At 34.1% G+C, this 21,500-nt stretch overlaps 1 protein-coding gene across 8 annotated transcripts in view; it reads right to left on the bottom strand.

Moving 5' to 3' along the window:
- The window catches only part of HYCC1 (hyccin PI4KA lipid kinase complex subunit 1), a 102,560-nt gene that overhangs the window by 44,314 nt on the left and 36,746 nt on the right, over positions 1-21,500 (bottom strand). For all 8 annotated transcript variants that reach the window (XR_014301343.1, XM_082693746.1, XM_082693741.1 and 5 more), the window contains 7 exons: positions 21,279-21,458; positions 20,383-20,463; positions 19,676-19,791; positions 19,212-19,307; positions 9,918-10,034; positions 6,631-6,718; positions 5,778-5,937 (listed from right to left, as the gene is read on the bottom strand). Coding sequence is in view for 7 of the 8 variants with exons in the window: in XM_082693746.1 (XP_082549872.1) it covers positions 5,778-5,937; positions 6,631-6,718; positions 9,918-10,034; positions 19,212-19,307; positions 19,676-19,791; positions 20,383-20,463; positions 21,279-21,458 (838 nt within the window). In the remaining variant the exon portion in view is untranslated. The remainder of the gene's footprint in view (positions 1-5,777; positions 5,938-6,630; positions 6,719-9,917; positions 10,035-19,211; positions 19,308-19,675; positions 19,792-20,382; positions 20,464-21,278; positions 21,459-21,500) is intronic.

Here is a 21,500-nt window from a genome sequence, read left to right as displayed (position 1 = left end):
CTGAGTGAAATAAGTCAAGCAGAGAAAGGGAATTATCATATGGTTTCACTTACTTGTGAAGTATAAGGAATAATATGGAGGAAATTAGGAGAAGGAAGGGAAATGTGAATTGGGGGAAATCAGACGGGGAAATGAACCATGAGAGATTGTGGACTCTGAGAAACAAATTGAGGGTTTTGGAGCTGGGAGGTAGGGGGACAGGTGAGCCTTGTGGTGAGTATTAAGGAGGGCATGTATTGCATGGAGCACTGTGTGTGGTGCATAAACAATGAATCTTGGAACATTGAAAAAATTAAATTTTTTTAAAAAGGGCTATAGGTGAAATGGTGGATGATGAAGATAGCTTTTAGAAGTAACATTTAAGAATGACTATAGAACTGAAGCATAATTGTAGAGAAATACTTTAAGTTTTCCTTTAAGCTATTTCTGTTTATTTTTAAAAGGAAATGTTTAATAGAATTGCATTTTTGTTATTAATTTTAAAAAATTAATAAATTATCTCATTATTTTATCTTCTTTTTCTTATTGGAAATTTCATTTTGATTCTTGTTATGGTCATAACCTACTCACCTCTACTCATTCCTTAACTTAATCCTTTTAAAATATTTATTCTACTATTATCCTTTCGTAGTTGCATTTTACCTTCAAATTATGACTTCTAAATAGCCTTCAATCTCTAGGTGGTCTGAATATCTAGGTTTAAAAAATATAGGCTAAGTGAAACATGATATGCTTAAAATAATTAGTAATATATAAATAAAACTACTATTTCTGAAATTATGATCCTTAAAAGTCAAAAGCAACAGTCCTACACTGTAATTTCATTTTCCATTTGTATTGGCATGGAATCATAAAGTCATTACACTTTTCTCAGAAATTTATACTCAAGTTTAAAAAGTTTGAAGACATACCATTAAGTTAAGCCAAGTCAGTACAATCTTATGATAATCAAGTGAGAAGTGGGGAAAATTAGGCAAACATACTAATTGTCAAAATGTCTCTCTAAATTAGTATCTCAGTAGAAACCAAATTTTCTTTAAAAGCCATTCTCTTTAGTGATATGAGGATACACTGTCTGGTTCAAATTAAAATTACAGGGCTTTGCAAATATAACTCTGGTGCAGAGTATTAATAGTGGAGAAGGATATATGTGTGTATTGGGGGGGTGAGGTCAGAAGGTATATGAGTATTGTACTTTACATTCGAATTTGCTGTGAGCCTAAAACTGCTCTAAAAAATAAATCTACTATCAATTATTATATAATAAATACAGGGCCAAGCAATTAAACTGGTCAAAATATAATCCTAGAAATCTGGGCTGTTATTCAATAGCAATAAGACCATGGCAAGGAATACATGTTCTGAAATGTGTGGAAGTGTTAAAGCTATTAATTTTTTTACTTTCCAAAAGAATACTTTCTATTAAAATGTAAATTTTGGACAATTCTTAACTTAAAGAAAAGAATGGTGGATAGGCAACATTCTAAAAGAGCTCAGAAAAAAAATTTAATGTAAGAAATAAAAACTGGTGTGCCTGGGTGGCTCAGTGGGTTAAGCCTCTGCCTTCAGCTCAGGTCATGATCTCAGGGTCCTGAGATTGAGCCCTGAATCAGGCTCTCTGCTTAGCAGAAAGCCTGCTTCTGCCCTTCTCTCTGCCTGCTTGTGAGCTCTAATAAATAAATAAAATCTTAAAAAAAAAAAAAAGAAAAACTGTTCTAAATTAGTTTTATGGTTTTTTTTAAAGATTTTATTTATATATTTGACAGACAGAGATCACAAGTAGGCAGAGAGGCAGGCAGAGAGAGAGGGGTAGAAGCAGGCTCCCCGCCAAGCAGAGAGCCCGATGCAGGGCTCGATCCCAGAACCCCGGGATCATGACCTGAGCCAAAGGCAGAGGCTTTAACCCACTGAGCACCCCCCAAATTAGTTTTAAAACCACTAAAGTATTAATTAGTTTTTGCTATAAGGATAACAAGTTTTTTCTGTTACAAATAAAAGAATATATGTGATTAATTGTTCCATTTACTGTGTTTGTTAGCACAATAATTGTTAATTGTTCCATTTATTGTGTTTGTAATTTGGGGTGATCAGATATGCAAACATACTAATATGTTCATATGGCTTAATTATCTATATTCTTTAGTAATAAAAAGAGATGGAAAGAAAGTAAACAAAAAAAGAAAGTTCTGCTCGTGAGAGCCTGTTTTACTCCTCCCCTCTTCTCCCCAGATAGGCTAGAAAAAGGAGAAAAAAGAAGACAGGCAATAAATAGACATAAATATGGAAGCAACCTAAATGTCTGTCAATGGTTGGATGAAGAAAATGCACCATATATATAATGACATATTATGCTGCCATAAAAAAGAAGGAAATCCTGTCATTTGCAATAAATGGACCTTGAGTGCATTATGCTAAGGAAAGTGAAAAGACAAATTCCATAGATCTCACTTATATGTAGAATACAAACAAACAAACCAAGCTCATAGATACAGGCTACAGGTTAGTGGTTGCCAGAGGCAGGGGTAGGGGGCAGGGTGTGGGGAGCAAAATGGTAAAGATAGTAAAGATAGTCAACAGGTATAAACCTCCAGTTATAAAATAAGTACGTCCTGGGAATGTTAGGATATAAGGTGACTATAGTTAATAATATTATACTGTATATTTGAAAGTTGCTAACTGGGGCACCTGGGTGGCTCAGTGGGTTAAGACTCTGCCTTCATGATCTTGGGGTCCTGAGATCGAGCCCCACATTGGGCTCTCTGCTCAGCAGGGAGCCTGCTTCCCCCAACCCCTGCCTGCCTCTCTGCCTACTTGTGATCTCTCTTTCTGTCAATTAAACAAATAAAACCTTAAAAAAAGAAAGAAAGAAAGTTGCTAACAGAGTAGATCTTAAAAGTTCTCATCACACACAAAAAAATGTGTAACTGTGCGGCAATGGATGTTAACTAGACTTGATAGACTCTAGAGTAGTAATTATTTTGCTATATATATAAATATAAATATATATATAATAATTATGTTGTATACCCACAACTAATATAATGTATGTCAATTATATCTCAATTCTTAAAAAAGACATAAATATAAGAAAAAAGAAAAAGGAGAGAGACCCAAGGAAAGAAAAAAAGACAAATAGCTTTTTTCTTTCCTGGCACAAAAAAAAGAGACAAGGGGATAAAAAGAATATTCCTTAAAGTTCATGTTTCTTGTTCCTTCTCTTTCCCCAGCTCTCATTACCACAGTCTTAAAGGTGCATATTCCATGTTCCTACTGTGTGATACAGTTCAGCATCTGAGAAGAAATCCTTCCTCCTGGGAGGGTTTGATATAGTAAGGGAGTGGTAAGGATATAGGTGCAACAGGAAACAATGTAGAGGATCATCAAATAAAGAAACTCTAAATGTGTTTTCACATACTCAAACTAAACCTACATCCTATGCTTCAGAAACATTATAGGATGAAAGGCTTTTGTGGGTCCCCCTGGATCTGCAAACCCTTTAACATTATTTCTGCAAAATTTAATGTATTAATAAAATTTTGCTAAAATTTATATAAGAAACATATAAATGGAATAAATATAATTTATATATAAACAAAGTTAAAAATCCATTTATAACTTGGGGATTGTTGTCTATATATTTAACAGCTATCACAAAGTTACCTATCTTCCCCACAAGAAGCCAATGCTGGTTAGCTCAGAATATAATAAGGTGTTCAAAGTAGTAAACAGGATTAGAAAGGTGGAAAACAGTAGCTTTTAATTCAACAGGACAGGGTAACAGTGAAAAATACTGCTCTGGGAAGGAAAACCAAGGCTACCATAAAAAAGGAAAATGCAACATACCTGTGGAGATAAGTGAGTATCTTAGAGTAGCATTTTGGTCATTGGATAAAAGGGAGATACGCCATATTCTGCCTCTGTTCCAAGACATGAACCTGACTTCCTTTTTTTATAGTTCACTCTATTCTAAATCCTCATCTGTGATTTTTTTGTCACCGCAGAATTGCCCAAGTGTTACAGTTTTAAGGTTGGAGAGAGTGTCAGGGGATAGGTGATAAGGAAGATAAGGAAGATTACTTTAATGAAGCTATAGCCTTGAGACATAGAACCAACCCCTTAAGTGGCAGACAAAATGGAATTTGGAAGATATGTAAGAATCTAATAGATACAACATATTCGAGTAGTCTTTTCTCTTATTTCTGAACTTTATTCCTATAAACTACTTCTAGAAAATTGCTTCCATTTTACTGCAGGGTAAACATCTTATTCTGTTAAATGCATGCATGGATACATACACACACCTCTTTCTCTCACACACATACACGAATTTAATCGAACTTCAATATTTCACATTTTTAACTGCATAACCTATATATTTTTTTCTAATTCCCCCTATAGTCACCTAAGGAGCAAGAAGGAAATGTGGGAAAGAAATTAAAATTCATTCTTGCATTTCCTGTGGTAGTTTGGGAGCAATTATGGCCACAGTGACCTATATGATCTGGTTCATTGCCTTTGTGCCTATTTTCAACTCTTAATGCCAAAACAGATGACTGATCTCTAGGATGCCACCATACTAATTAAATGACTTTTGTCCTATAATCTAGTCCCATTCAGTAGCATATTTTCACTAAAGAAACTGAAGTATGGTTAGACTATGTTTTAAAACATAGCATCATTTGCCTTGCTAATGGCAAACATTACCACCTCTTTTATTACTTCCTAAAGAAATTTCAAGAATTGTCATACTACTTTAAAAAATAAGACTAAAAACAATTATTGGTTAAACTGGAATTTTTCATTATCATTCTTTATACATACTATCTCTTAGAACTCCTAAGTAGGAACAATGTTCTCATCATCAACTCTTTCACCATGAATAATATTCTTCTCACTTCGGTATCTTCTCTGCAGAGACCATAGAGACAATGGAAACCAAATATACCAAAAGGAGCTACATTTTCACCAGTTTACAAGAAAATAGAGTAATATATGTGTTTGCTTGGGGCAAACAAGTGGCTTTTTGCTCCTTATCCTACTATTGATTACCTTCTGAGGTAGATGACAGTAATCTTACACTGATTCTTGCCACTACAATAACTTGTAGGTAGGAGGGGAGTTATAAAAAGAATAAGGAATTAAATAAAAATAATAAATTATAAGAAAAGGGAGAGAAGTGGGAAAGCATTGAGAAAGCCATGATACATAAAATTAATTTACCATAGAATTTTTCAGTAATAAAATGAAGCAGTCAAGGAGGAATATTAAAACAAAAGTCCTGGAAGAAAATTAACATTGAGGAAATAGAAAGGCCTATCCAGAGTTGCCATCAATATGATGGCATTCTTAACCAGGAAGTACAAAAGAAAATGTCAAAGTCCCTATCAGTTGTTCTACTTCAACATGCAAGTTTACTTGCCAAAGAGTTTGCTGAGAAGAAACACTAAAGAATATTTGCAGATAGTTTTGAATAGAAACCCATGTGTGAATAATTTTAACATTCATTTTCCTGGTCTCCTATTCTATTGAGATAAAATTTAAAAACCAATACAATGTTTAAATAAATTTACATTCATATATGTAACAAAAGGGGCTATATTTGCCTTACTGCTTATCACTTGTGGATAATAATTTAGGGCTTAAAGGTGATCCAACAGCTTTTTCTTCCATGCCACCACAATATTATTTACTAAATTAAAAAGTATAGCACTGTAAGTAAAGACAAAAATGTGATAGAATCAACAATCCTCTAATTTGAAGACTTTTTTATTTCTTACCATGTCTTTTCCACCTATGACCTCTTATTGACATGCTGGTTACTGCATTTCTTGATATTCTAGAGGAAGTTGGTGTGATTTCAACTTGAATACATCTTGCACCCTCCTTATTAGATTTCATGGCACCATGAGGCAGTGAAGCTTTTATGGCATTAGCAACCTAAGAAAAAAAATATATGGTTTAAGACTGGTATTAACAGATATGTTACACGCTTATGTAAAACAAAATGCCAAATGTTAACTGTTTTTAAGAAGAATATTTTCTCCAAGGTATTTCATAAGATGAAATATAAATCTTCTAGAATAAGGAGTAAGAGCTCAGAAGGAAACTATTGTTAAAAATAATATGTAGGGGCACCTGGTTGGCTCAGTCGGTTAAGTGGCTGCCTTTGGATCAGGTCATGATCCCAGAATCCTGGGATCAAGCCCTGCATTGGGCTCCCTGTTCAGCAGGGAGCCTGCTTCTCCCTCTGCCTGCTGCTCTGCCTGCTTGTGCTCTTTCTCCGTCTCTCTAATAAATAAATAAAATCTTTTAAAAAATATGTAAATGATGAAATTTAAAATTTCAAAATATTGAAATTATGTTTCCAAACACCAAATGCTAATTAATAAATGTAGCTCTAGCATGTTAAGGAAAACATTCTTATAAATTTAAAAGTATCCAAGAAGTTAATTTAATGAAATTCTCAAATTATATATACCTTTTCAAGGATAAAATTTTCCTAGTATAACAGAAGCATGAATCACTGAGTTTAATGACATTAATGCACTATGAATGGCTACTTCTCAATTTATAGTTCTAAATTGAGAAATTTTAAATTATAAAATTTACATTAAAAAGTGAGGCACCTACCAACAATGGTTCTGGATATAATTCTAGCTGAGCTCTGTATATAATATCATCCAGTGCTTTTTGAGCTAGATCCCATTCTCCATTGTAACTGTAAAATTAAATAAAGTATAATTATTTTCAATTAATTCTATATATTTGAAGAAAATACAATGAGAAACTCTTTAAGGAGTAAAGTAATAGATAACATTAGCACATTGCTTAGCATTCCACTCTCTTTAAAAACATATTTTTATGTTTTAAAAATTTTTTAAATTCCTTTCAATTGCATCTGAAAGCCTATTAATATTAATAGCAAGGAAAATTTTATAGGTATATATTTCTTCTCTAAAGAACATGTCTATTTATAGATCAGATAGCAAAAAAGTGAGGCAATCTCAAAGGATTTTACACTTTCAAAGCAAGTCAGAGCATAATAAATTATATACCTTAGAATAATGTTCAGAACATTTAATGGTCAAATTACTCTGTAACTCCCACAGTTTTCATGAGAATCTACAACTACTGTGGCTTACAGTATTTTAAGTAGTAACTTCTTTGCATTCTGACAGTCATTAAAAGTAGAGATGATATATGCTGCAAATACCAGAGAGATATTGGGGGGGGGGTATGTATGTATATTAATTTTCAAAGATATGGCCAAACTCTAGAAATTAGGTAAATGATAAAAATGGACAAATAGTGGCTCGGTCATCTGACAAGAACAACAACAACAAAAGAAAAGAAATGAATTATATCAAGAGTGCAAGTGAGGCCTAAAAAATGGAAAGAGCATTGTTCCCACCCTAAAAATAAGAAAAAGTCAGATAATCTATAAAATCATATCTTTCCATTAATTCAGCAAGGAACTAAAATCACAAGGTAGTCACATAGCCTGAAACCTAAGGGCAGAGAGATGCCTCTAAGGAGAGATAGACCACAATGCAAGCAGGAAAGAAGACTTCAGCAAAACTTTTAAACAAACTGCTAAAAGCCCAGTGTGGGCCAGCATGAATGTAAAGAAAGTCTAGAAGCAGATACATAGGGGAGCTCACACTTACTTACAAGCTCTTTTCCACAAACCTCCTCTAGGCACTCATAAGAGAAACTGGGGGCAAGGCGAGGGACCAAAGAAAGTTGCTCTTGGTAGTTCAGGCGTAAAGGAGAATGGCCACCTGAGTAAGAAAGGCCTGAAGATCCAGCCAGACCTTTTTCTCATGTGAAACAAAAGTTTTAAAGCCTTTGGGGAAAGAGCAGCAAACCTTTTCACCCCAAGGGCAGAGGTGAAGATTTACTGCGGCTGTGAGGGAAGGAAAAAGAAAAAAAAAAAAAAAAAACAGAACAAAACAAAACACCTCTACCTGTGGGAAAGGATCAGGAGACTGTCCTATGTTGAGACCACTAGAGGTCTCTTACCACTGGAGGAGAGACAGGATCCCTGAAAAGCTACCTCATTCCCCCAACCTCAGATGCTGGGACATACATCCTGCTTATAACTGAGGCTGGACGAGGACAGCAGAGAACTACCACTTCCCCCAAACACCCCACCCAGGCCAGTACACATTCAGAAACAAGCAACCGCACTCTATTGCTGAAGGAGGGAAAAGAACATGGAGAAAGACCATTTCTTTGGTGCAGACACACAGGGAAAGCTAAAAGCTGAGGAGAAACCAAGAACATTGAGAAAACCGCTCCAACAATCCAGCTTACACCCTAACTTCCAGGTACCAGGAGAGGAATCTGAAATAGGTGGTGCCATGATGGTAACCTCAACAACAACAAAATCCAACCTCAGCTCACTCTTGCCTATAATAACTCCACTAGAAGCCTGGAAGAAAAGAGATGTGCCATTTCCAGGCATAAATAATATTTACCTCAGTCACTACTACTCTATCCATGAACAAAATGATAATCAATCAAATATTACAAGGCACACAAAATCAAGAAGAAAACAATCCATTGTCAAGAGACAACAATAGAACCAAATTCAGAAATGGTTCAGATTGTATAGTTACCAGGAAAGTTAAAATAACTATGATTAATATATTAAAGGTGGAAAAGATGGAAAACATGTATGAACAGATGGTGATTTCAGCAGAGAGATGGGAACCATAAGAAAGAGTCAAATGAAAAGACTAGAAATAAAACACACAGTAACAGAAATGAAGAACCCTGCTAGTGGACTCATTAATAGACTCAACATCATCAAGAAAAGAATTAATGAATGTGAAGATAGGTCAACAGAAATTACTAAATCTGAAACACAAAGCAATAAAGACAGAAAATAAAATAGATTAGAGCATCCAAGAGCTGTGGGACAATACTAATGGCCTAACATGAGGGTCAATAAACTTTTTCTTAAAGGGCTAGACAATAAATACTTCAGGCTTCTGGGCCATGCAATTTCTTTTGCAACCACTCATCTCTGTCATGGTAGCACAAAATCAGCCATAGGCATTATGTAAACAGGTATAAGTGTATGTTAATAAAACTTGTAAGAAACCTGGCAGCAGGCCATATTTAGTTTAAAGATCATTAATTCTACCTTCAGTCAGGAAGTTTATAATCTACTAAGAAAAGTTAAGTTATCAAATGAATATAAGGCAAAGTATAATAAGATATGTGTAGAAGAAAATAGGGTTTAAAGAAAAATACTAGTATCCAAGGCATTAAGTAAGACTGAGCATTAATATTAGAAATTAATAGTAATAATAAGCTACTTGTGATCAAAGAGGCCCTAAGATGTTTTTCAAGAGTTAAGATTTCTGGAAATGGAAAAAGGTCTTCATTGGGAAAAAACTATTTGGAAATTACAGCAAAAAAGAAAGAGTAATGAAGAAAGAAACTGTGAGTATATGTGGGTGTTGCTAATTTTCATTCTGTCCTTGAGATAAAGAAAGATAAAATGTTTTATAGATGGTTACAAATTCTCTAGAACATTGAGATATATTTTAAGTAATAAAACTATTATCAAGATCTAGATTCATATTCGGGGCACCCAGGTGGCTCAGTTAAGTATCTGACTTTGGCTCAGGTCATGATTTCAGGGTCCTGGGATTGAGCACTGTCAGGCTTCCTGCTCAGCAGGGAGTCTGCTTGTCCGTCTCCCATTGCCCCTTGCCCTACCTGCAATCTCTGTCACTTTTTCAGATGAATAAATAAAATCTTAAAAAAAAAAAAGATCTTGATTCATATTCTTTCATAAAAAGATGCTGATTATCTATCCAGTAAGTTTATAATAACAATAAAACAACAGACTATGATTTTTTCAAAGAGATCAAAGATTGACTTTGCATATTAAATAAACTTACAAGGCAAAATAAATCCCTGTTAACATCTGCACCATGAATCCTGAAGAAACTGGTATCCTGCTACTTATACCTTTGTATTTTCTTACATGTTGTCGGGGATAGCCACAAACACAGATTCTAGAAAAAACACAATATGTTTGTAAAATTGGTAAAAATTCTGGTAATTTATTTTTTAACATTTATAAGCCAACAATGTACTAGGTATGCTCTCATAAAAAACCTAATAGCTATGAAACATAGAATCTTTCCAAACAGAACATCCATCTGTAACATTTTCCTGAGCAAGTGAAACAGGGGAGGGGGAGGGGTTGAATGTATAAAGCTAGAGGTATATTATTACATAGTAAGTGAACCAGATTCTCAGAATTGGCTCACTAATTTTAGTCTATCGAATAAGTAAAAATTTTTAGTTACCATAAAATCCATTACCTGAACTGTGGTATTATCATAAATAGATCTATGGTCTGATCTTCTATTGCTGACAAAGTTCTTGACACAAAGTGCAGCCTCCAAGAAAATACTCTAAAATTAGACTCAAGTCTCTCAAAATACATCATTAATAAATTTCAGATAGATTGAAATTTTTAATGTTAAAAAGAAATAAAATCATTACATATCTTTGCATGACATCAAAGGTAGAGTCCTAAAGAAAGACCAATGGATCTTACTAATTTTTAAAAAAGAAACTACCATGAACACAATTGAAATTTAAAGTACTTATTACAGTGAAGGATATTTAAGGAGTACAAATGTTAAGGTGCATTTACTATATTAAATAGGAACCCACCTAAAGTCCAACACAGAGGACCAATTATATAAATAATTCAGGGAATACTATGAAACAATTAAACATGTTTTGAAAGACTGTTTAAATGGCACCAGGAGAAAAACTGTACAAAGTAAGGCATGAAACCCGCTCCCATTTTGTAATAAACAAATAGGTGAATGCTGTTTGTCACTACAAAAACATCATATACAAAGTCATAGAGTGAGATTATAGACTTATTTTCTTCTTTATATATATTTTCTAAATTTTCTATGACCAACATGCACTGCTTTTAAATAATAAGTTTTTAATTTTAATAAAACTGGGAAAGAGCTGTTTTCTCATAATGTCTTGTGGTTGATATAATAAACCTTCACTTAACATATTATTAGTCAATAGACTGAATCTAAGCCTTCATTTAAACATTCTCAAGCATACCACAGACCATTTCAAAAACAGGCCCTCGAGAATATCATTAATTCAAAGTAACTTTGAAGTAAAAATAAAAATTTGATATTGAGGAGATCTTAGAACTCTTTTGAATCAAGAGTTAAAAGGAGGGGTGCCTGGATGGTTCAGTTGGTTAAGCCTCTGCCTTCAGTTCAGGTCATGATCTCAGGGTCCTGGGATGAAAACCCTCATAGGGCTCTCTGCTCAGCATGGAGCCTGCTTCCCCCTCCCTTTCTGCCTGCCTTTCTGCCTACTTGTGACCTCTCTCTTTCTGTCAAATAAATAAAATCTTAAAAAAAGAAAAAAGAGAGAGAGAGAGAGAGCAAAAAGGAGCAGGGATATTTATGGATTAAATATTTGTGTTTTCCCCCAAGTTCATATACTAAAGCCCTAATACTTCAGTGTGATGGTATTTGGTGGTGGCCCACTATGTTTAAATGAGGTCACAAGGATGGGAGTCTCCATGGTGGGTTTAGTGCCCTTAGTCAAAGAGGAAGAGAGACCAGAACTCACTCTCTGCCATGTGAATGACACAGTGAGGAGGGCGGTTTCCTGTAAGCCAGGAAGAGGGCCTTCACCAGGAATCAGATATGCTGGTCACCTAATCTTAGACTGCTCAGCAAGAAGTGTGAGATATAAACATCTACTGTTTAAGCTACCTAGCCTACGGTAATGTGTTATAGCAACCTGAGATGCCTAAAATAAAAACTGGAAAAAAAATTAACTATATATGAAATAAAACCAACTTGAATTTTGTTTGTTCCCAAACTAGCCTAGAAACTCCTCTATTATCTAAAAAAGGAAACTCAGAAAAATTTCATTTTCTTACACCCTGTATACCTTTATGATAGGGATGATGGTCAATAACAGAGAACCGATATATAAAAGATAGGATTTTTTCAATTAATTCATTTATTCATTCAGAAAAAAATTTTTAGAGATTTATAATGTGTCAGACACTAGGAATACAGATGAAAGATGTAGTTACCTCAGGGATGCACAATCTAGTCATGGAGACGGCAGAGTAAACAAATACCTACAATGAATAAGTTACAGAGGTAGCAAAAGGAAACAGTGGCAAACTCTAGTGGAAGAAGTAGAGGGTCAGAGAAGGCTTCCTGGTGAAAATACAGGAGTGGGCAGAAACAGTGAAGTTTTCTAATAAAACAGCATGACACCAAATAGACTGAGACAATAATGGTAGGATAGAATGCTCAGACACTAGAAAATAACAGAGAAGCTAACTAGGGGTCAGTTTATGGCATATCTTATAATTTGCGAAGTTTTATCGTGCAGGCAATGGAAAGCAACTGAAAGTTTTTGTTTTGTTGTTTTAACAAGGGAATGGCATGATCAGATTGGTTTTTTAATAATATCACTCAGGCTACATCAGAACAGGGCACTGCAACTGGAGAGCAGACTGTCAAAATATCCCATGAGTGAGATGAAGGTGACCTGAACTAAACAAGTAATTGTGGGGAGAAGGAGAAACTCCCACCTAGGAAGTATAATCTTGGGGTGATACTGAAGAAACACGAGGAGTGTAAGATTATTACCACATTTAGTTTGGATAGCTGGTTGAATGACAGTGGTATTAAATGAACTTGGACAAATAAGACATACTGTTTTAGAAGATGCTAAGTTTCTCATATGCTGATTTGTAGATACATGGTATAGATGTTACTTTTTCCTGTCACCAGCGTCTTCTATTAATAGCACCTCTATCCCTCTTACCTTTAGGAACTGGTCTTCCTCTATGTCATCAAGTATAATCATGTGATTGTGGTAAAAATTACCTGTGACAAGAGGTCAATACCCTAACATCTATTTTTTTCCCTTCTTCCACTTAATAACATATGTAAGGTACCCTCTCCTTCACTCTCCCCAACCAATTTTAACGAGAACAATGGCCACCTATTAGAGATCACATTTTCTGGCCTTCCTTCCATCTAAGGGTGACAATATAACTAGTTCTGGACAACAGTTTGCTAGCTGAAATGGTGCAACTTCCAGATTGCTCCCTTAAAAAACAGTTTCATGCCTCCCACTCTCTCTTTCCTCCTGTTTGCAGGATATGGAAGGTAGATTAAAAAATAGTGATCCATCACCATACAGAGAAGAGGAACATCCTAGGGAATGGCAGAATCTCAATCAAGAAGGAGCCTGAATACCTTAGACACAGAGCCGATCTACCCCCAGACCATTACCAGCTTGGACTTTTATGTGAAAGAGAAAGAAATATCATTTAAGTTATCATTATTTATCTTTAACAGCCAAACCAATATTTAAGCACTCATTCAATAACACTAACAAACATGACCACAGATGGGTTTGTAGAGGCCTCCGGCTGGCAACAGCAAAGTGTTTTTGCTGCCTGGTTTTTCACAGAAAAACTGGGAAAGGGTTCTTTCTTCTGAGTTCGTCGGAAGTACACAATGTCATAGTATTCTCAATGGCAGAAGAAACAAGGAACTTTGTGGCATCTCTTGGCTATGAAAGCACCTCCTAATACCATCCTAATACCATCACATTAGGCATTAACATTTCAACATATGAATTTTGGAGGAACACAAACAAACCACAGCAGTTAGTTTTTCGTAACTACTAAAACTTTACACATTTGTGGCAACTGACTGCAGGAATTTTGCATTTATCAATGTAAGACTTTTAAAAAGCAAAAACAGGGGCACCTGGTGGCTCAATGGGTTAAGCCTCTACCTTCGGCCGCTCAGGTCATATCAGGGTCCTGGGATTGAGCCCCACATTGGGCTCTCTGCTCAGTAAGGAGGCTGCTTCCCCCTACCCCTCTGCCTGCCTCTCTGCCTACTTGTGCTCTGTCAAAATAATAAATAAAATCTTTTTAAAAAAAGCAAAAACAGAACTATTTCCTTTCATCTTTTTTTAATTTCCTTTAATCTTAATTGTACTTAATGGATCATAAATCTGAAATGGAAGAGATCATCTATTTTTCATTAATTCAACAAATAGTTACTAGGTTTCTACCATACGCCAGGCACTTCTCCGAACTCTGAATAAAACATCAAAGTTCCTGACCTCATGAAGTTCCAGCAGTTGACAGACTAGATACCAAATGAACCAACCAGGTAATTATAGCGTTATAAATGTTAAAAGAAAATAAACTGGGGTGAGAAGGTGTTACTTTAGAAAGATGATGGTCATGGAAGGCCTCTTCAAGTAAATGACCTTTGAGCTGAGACCCAAAATAATCTAGTCCTATCCAGCTGCATCATTAACTGATGAAAGTACCTCTTGACCCTCTTTTCTCCATTCCTTTTAATAATCAAGAATTCTCTGATTTACTCTTCAGTTCTCTGATCTATTTAAGGATATTCTTTTCTCAGAGATCCTTCATTGAATTTAAATAAAATGTAAAACAAAGTAAGAGTATCAATGCCCCATGAATGCCCAACTCCATGTTCATCAGAGGAATATCCTGAAGTTCTGAAGTTCTCTATTTTGCTTTACAAATTCAAAACACAGGGACCCAAATCTACCAAAGAGTAGCTGAGTGGTTTAACTCCTATTTCTGTATTAAATTTACCCTCTGGTCACATATAGATGTTTCCCAAACTCATAAACCACATTAAAATAAAAATCCTTTGTTGTGCTCTCTCTTTCTCTGACGAATAAATAAAATCTTTAAAATAAATAAAATAAAAAGAAACACATGGGTGGCTCAGTCAGTTAAGCAGCTGCCTTCAGCTCAGGTTATGATCCCAGGGTCCTGGGATTAAGCTCCACATCGGGTTCCTTGCTCAGCAGGGAGCCTGCTTCTCTCTCTGCCTCTGCCTGCCACCCTGCCTGCTTGTGCTCTCTGACAAATAAATAAATAAAATCTTTTAAAAAAATAATAAAATTAAATAAATAAATAAATAAAATGAAAATACTTTGGAAGGCATATTTCATAAATACATTTCTTGGAGAAGTTCTAAGTATCTGTTTTTAAGTGAGAAAAACTCTTGCCATGATTCTCATTCTCTGTTAAAAGACACTGTTCTCATTCCCAGCCTAAAAGCAAACTTTTGGGATTGTTGTCCAAATACTTTGAATTACAAGCCACAAAATAATCAGAAGGCACAATTCCAGTGAGGCTAACTGGAGAGAATATTGACTCATGAATATACCAGAACCTAAACCAGAAAAAAAAAAAAAATAGATTAACTATTACTATATCATCAGACTGGGAAGTAAAAACTAACTGAAAAAAAGGGGGAAAATGTTGAGAAATATTTAAAATTTGGTCCAGTTCTACTTCCTATCCACCTGGGTAACAGACATAGATATGAAATAATCAGACATAGATATGAAATCCTCTTCTTTTTCTGCTCTTCTTTTTAAGTAGTAAGGAGAGGAGAGTTAAGGAGAAGTTCAGGTGAACAGAAAATGGATAAGTAAGGAGAAAAAAAGAAAAATACAATAATTGCCTATACAGTAATGGGCACTTTTTGTTCTCGTGTTTCTGTTTTTTGAAACTAGGAGCTTAACAAATTCTGAATCTTCTGTCACTTTCCTCAAAAGAATACCACACATAAAAACTGTGCTCAAGTTGGAAGATAAAAGATTATTTTAATTGGGTTGTAAAGGATGGAGAAGATTTAGATAAGATTTAGATTTTGTAAAAAAAAAAAAAAAAAAAAGTTTACAAATTAAAATAAGAAGAAATGAAAAGTCAACTATAGGTTTTTTCAACAAGGAATGATCTAATATAAGATATGCTCTAGAGGGTGCCTGGGTGGCTCAGTCAGTTAAGTGTCTGCCTCCCAGTTGGGTCACAATCTCAGAGTCCTGAGATAGAGCCCTGTGTCAGGCTCCCTGCTGAGTGGGATGTCTGCTTCTTTCTCTCCCATTCCCCCTGCTTGTGTCCCCTGTGTCATTGTCTCTCCCTCTGTTAAATAAATAAATAAAATTTTAAAAAAAAAGACAATGCTACAGAACTCTTGGTAGTAGTAGCAAACAGACAAGAAAAAAAAATACTATGCATCTATTGTGAATATGTGTGTTCATTATTAGTGTACAATATATAATAGCTGTCACTTATTGGATGGTGACAAGGTAGCATACGCTGTGTTAAGTATATACACATAAATATATTATATGTAATATAAATATATAGCTTTATCAGTCAGAAGAATTAATCCCCAAATTGCACAAAGAGTATCCTTAATGGACAAGATTATAAGAAATCTGTTTAGGTGGTCAGGAAGGCAGATTTAGTAGTGAGGAGAGAGGTGAGTTTCACTATAGATACACAGGAACAAATACACTGATCAATAATCCATAGTAGTACATATCTAAGTCCGTCAATTAGAAGACTCACCAGATGAACAAAATCAAGAGACTCCCTTAGAAAATGGGAAAGAATTTAACTTACTAGCTCAGTACAGTTTAATCTTTAAAATTTATATTACACACCAAAAGGCAAGATAAGCCACCCATTAAACAGAGAAATCAACAGTAAAAAAAGAAAATTATTTCCCACAGTTTAGAGGACTTCAGTACACACTAGCAAAGTTTATTTGAAGTACTGGTGGTTATATTCCTTTTAAGAGGGCTGTATATAATGTTTAGTACTAGCAAATTAAAAACTTATTGACTAAAACTCATTCGGTCTAGTCCTTGCTTCTCTTTAGCTCTCTTCTTTGAGTGGTTCATACATGCCGTACAAGAGGAAAACAGCTACCAAGCCAGCCATAAGTCTGATTCAGAGAAGCAAAGCTTAGAGCAACCAGATTTTTGTTGAGTAGAATGGATTTGTATGTATGGGCATAACTTTACAAAGTTAAAGAAAGAATGGGATACATTTGTCACTGAATCCAGCTCAAATATTCCATGAAATTTTTCTGGTTGTATTTATGTATCCTTTCCCCTAGACGACCCAGTCAATCATTTTGGCATAGACATCATCAACAACTAAATCCAGCAGCAAACTAAAACAACTGCCACGTGGCCAAAATGCTGGATTAGCCATAAAATAGTGTGGTGACCTGATTCTGCAGAAAAACCTGCACTAGGACTAAAATCATCAGGAAGTTCTTGTTCTTTAACTAACATATCCAATTATAACTTACTTGTCATCACAATTCTATAATCAATTTTCTTTCCATAGATACAGACTAGGCTTTGCTTGATTAAATATAAGTGTTTTCTAATTCTTTTCTATTAGTCTTAAAAATGTACAAAATATCTTAATTAGAATACTTGATAAATGACTAAGGAAATCAGAAATTAAGAGAAATGAATAAGTAGATTTTAAGACACTGAGAATTTAAAAAAGCAAACTAGGGCGCCTGGGTGGCTCAGTGGGTTAAGCCGCTGCCTTCAGCTCAGGTCATGATCTCAGGGTCCTGGGATCGAGTCCCGCATCGGGCTCTCTGCTCAGCAGGGAGCCTGCTTCCTCCTCTCTCTCTCTCTCTGCCTGCCTCTCTACCTACTTGTGATCTCTCTCTGTCAAATAAATAAATAAAAAATCTTTAAAAAAAAAATAAATAAAAAAAAAATAAAAATAAAAAAGCAAACTAAAAAGATAGGAATGACAAATTTGTTAGAGTTCCTCTTCTATCATCTCCTGTGGTTTAAAAGTTAGAATTACTTAAATAGCTTAAGTCTTTTGAATTATTTAGATCCTTTTCCTCCCTCATTTTCTTACAGATGCTGAACATCAAAATTTCTTTTTTTCAATTTTTCCTTGGCATAGAATTAATCTAATGCCTCTACTAAAAAATTCCTTGGCCAAAATCTTATAGCTAGTTTTTAATCTGTATTTCTTTTGGTTTTAAAACCCCTGCCCCTTCAAAACCCTCAGATTGTTTTTCAGCGTCCATAGTCTCTCATGGTTCATTTCCCCCTCCAATTTCCCTCAACTCCCTTCTCTCCATCTCCCTATGTCCTCCATGTTATTTTTTATGCTCCACAAATAACTGAAACCATATAAAAATTGGTTCTCTCTGCTTGACTTATTTCACTCAGCATAATCTCTTTCAGTCCCGTCATGTTGATACAAAAGTTGGGTATTCATCCTTTCTGGTGGAGGCATAATACTCCATAGTGTATATGGACCACATCTTCCTTATCCATTCGTCTGTTGAAGGGCAGCTTGGTTCTTTCCACAGTTTGGCGACCATGGCCATTGCTGCTATAAACATTGGGGTACAGATGGCCCTTTTTCTCATTATATCTGTATCTTTGGGGTAAATACCAAGTAGTGCAATCGCAGTTGATTTGATTTTAAGTATTGCTCTAGATACCCTCCCTCCTATTAACTTTCCAAAGTTGCATCTTCTAAATGAGTTCCCCAAATCTAAATTATTCGAGAAGCCTCTTAATTCCACTTCCCCTTATTTACTTGTATTACTAAAGGCATTTTCTCTGTCTTCTGTTTTGTTTTCTTTTTTTCAAACATAATATATTCATCATAGAAAATTTAAAGAATGACAAAAAAATCACACAGGAAAAAAATTAAAATAAACCATAATTCCACCAAGTAGACATAAGTATTATTAATATTGTCAATGCTGGAATCATACCATATATACTATCACTAAATAGTAGATATTTAATTTAAATATAAATTTAATTTAATTTAAATCACAATTTTTAAATGTTTGCATAGCATACCTAAGGACTACTGTAATTTATTTAATCAACCTCTTGGTTCATTTTTTTCTTAACAAGGAGAATTTAAAAACAGTATCTCTTACTTGTTTCTTGGTACCAAATTAGAGCACAATAAAAATAAATAAAAACAAAGTAACAAAACAGAAACAAACCACATGCCAAAAATCAAAAGGTTTTAACAGTTCCATCCTTTTAATTATGCAGTATGATTCTTTTCTGATTAAATATTCCACTGAAATGTAATTCAGTTTTACCCTCTTCATTATGTTTTTTGGAACTGCCATTTATTGGGAGCTTTCTAAATGCTAGGTAGGCTGAGTTTCACATTAACTTCTTGAATGCTTTAAATGATTAAACAAAATAAAAATAATTTAGATATGTAACAAATTCACAATCTTAGATTCATATATTTCAATATTAAAAACATTAGAATTTTTATTTACCTTGAACAAATTTGACACAATGATTGAAGAGAAACACTGGGCATGTAGGTTAAGGCAGCGTTGTAACACAACAAAAGGAATGTTAACACTTCAAACCTAAAAACAAACCAAAAGAATATTTACAAATCTTTAGAATTCTAAGAAGTCAACCATAATTAGGCAGGCATTATGGAAAGATATTATGTTAGAGAACAGACCCATACAATATAACCATATCGATAACAATACAAAACTGAAAAGACTTCTCAAGTCACAGTCATGTGCAAATTATCTTAAAAATTCAATGCTCCAGATGACATCTGAACCAAAGTATAAAGTAACAAATCACACAAATATGTTTTTCTCTTGTATAAAATGACCAAGTATTTTTTAAAGTATACATATAGCTCATAAACATTATTTATAAATATGCTGAAATAGTTCTTAAAAAAATCAGTGTGGTAGGTTATGTCTCCACAGTATACCTATTCTGTGCTGTCAGCATCTCCCTTTGGGGGTGAGGTCCACTGTACACAACTTTTGACAAACCATGCTGGGATAATGCACTCTCAGTCAGAGCCATGGACCCAATGCTGGAAGGCTAGAGACATTTGAATAAAGAAGAAAAAGCCATTCTATTGAAAATGTGATAATAAGATTTTATAAACCACTAAGAACGATTGCTATGAAATATCTTAAAAATATTCCAACTGCTCAAAGTTTTAACAATCAACTAAAAACCAAAGCACAAATAAAAATAAAATTAGTTTAACTTAAAAAATTCTACACCAATACTGGGCCATGTATGGAACTGTTGAATCACTATTTTGTACAGACATAATGCTGTATGTAAAGTATACTGGAATTAAAATAAGAACTTAAAAAAGTTCTACCCCAGAAATACATAATTGCCACATACAAAAATATTAGATTAGTTTTATCCATCAAAAGGAGAGAAAAATATTTCAAAATGAGTATTTTCAGTAGATCTCTTAAACAATCAGATTTTAAAGTTTTATAATTCTGATTTCTCATTTCACTTTAGGAATAGTAAATACCTTGTCTGGTGTTTTATACTTTTTAAGGTAGTAATAAATTAATCAATTTTGGGGGGCCTCAATAACCAGACCCTAATTTATAGCAATTTCAAATCTTAGAACCAAAAAATTTACCTTGATAAAATGTCACTTACTTCATGATATACAGATGGTTTGGATAAAGATGGAATCGTAAAACTCAGTACTTTGCTATGTCCCTGTTTGTCAACTATTTCCTATAAAAGTGGAAAAAAATCTTAAAATATTTATTTCTTATACAAAAGTTTAAAAACTAATTATAAGCTGTTAGTCTTAAAAAAAGACCTGAAATGAAAGCAATTTTAAGGCCAACTAAAATCATAAACTATGATAATCAGTTATCAAATATTTATAAACACCAGGAGTTAACCTTCATAACATAGGATAGCTGAAATAGAGATGCGTAATGTCTTAATAATCACTGGTTATCCTTATGTAAAAAGTTACATTTTCTAAATCAATTAACATAGTTATGAAATATGTCAAGAAAAGACCCTTAAATTTCTTTTCCTTTTTAAAAAGTAGAAATCCTAAATATCTAGAATAAAAACTATCTGTTAAATCAATGGTATGTAAATCCAGAAACAGTCCAGATTTTATGAAATTATTAGAGGTACATATTAGACTAGATCTCTTCTCCTAAGCTTTCTGTGAAGGCCACTAAAAGACAATTTATAAACAATAAATTTTAAAATTTTAAAAATTTAAAATTCAACATTGATATTTTTAGATCTATCTATAAAAGAACTGAAATGGTCTGATTTTCAGCCTTCAATCAATCCAAAAAGGTATAGTCACATGATTAATTATATGTATGCCTGTATGCCCTTCAACCTCCATAAGGTTATTTTTAGGAGAATGAGCTATGCATCATTTGATGTATGAAAAACAAATATTAGCTTGACTACAATGAAAAGTAGTTAATATTATGTATTCACTTTTGCTGAAAAGGTTATATATTTGCTTTTGACAAACATTTGTTAAATACAAACCAATTACATTAAATACAAACCAAATTGTAAACCCCTAGAAGAAGAGCTTCAATACATCCACTGCTATGCACATTTCTGCTGGCTGAGACAGCAAGGTAGCACCAAATCAATTCTGGAAGAAACTGCAGTGTAAATCGAAGCAACTGCTTTTCTCCACTGCGATAGAATTCAAAGAGCTGGTGACAGACAGGTTCTAGCAACTGGAAAAAAGATGAAGTGTTAATTCAAGGATTAGACTGTAT

Source organism: Mustela nivalis (genome assembly GCF_964662115.1).
Source record: "Mustela nivalis genome assembly, chromosome: 12".
NCBI classification, from domain to species: Eukaryota; Metazoa; Chordata; class Mammalia; order Carnivora; family Mustelidae; genus Mustela; species Mustela nivalis.
Note: the sequence above shows the minus strand (reverse complement) of the source record. Positions and strands in the feature narration are given on the sequence as shown.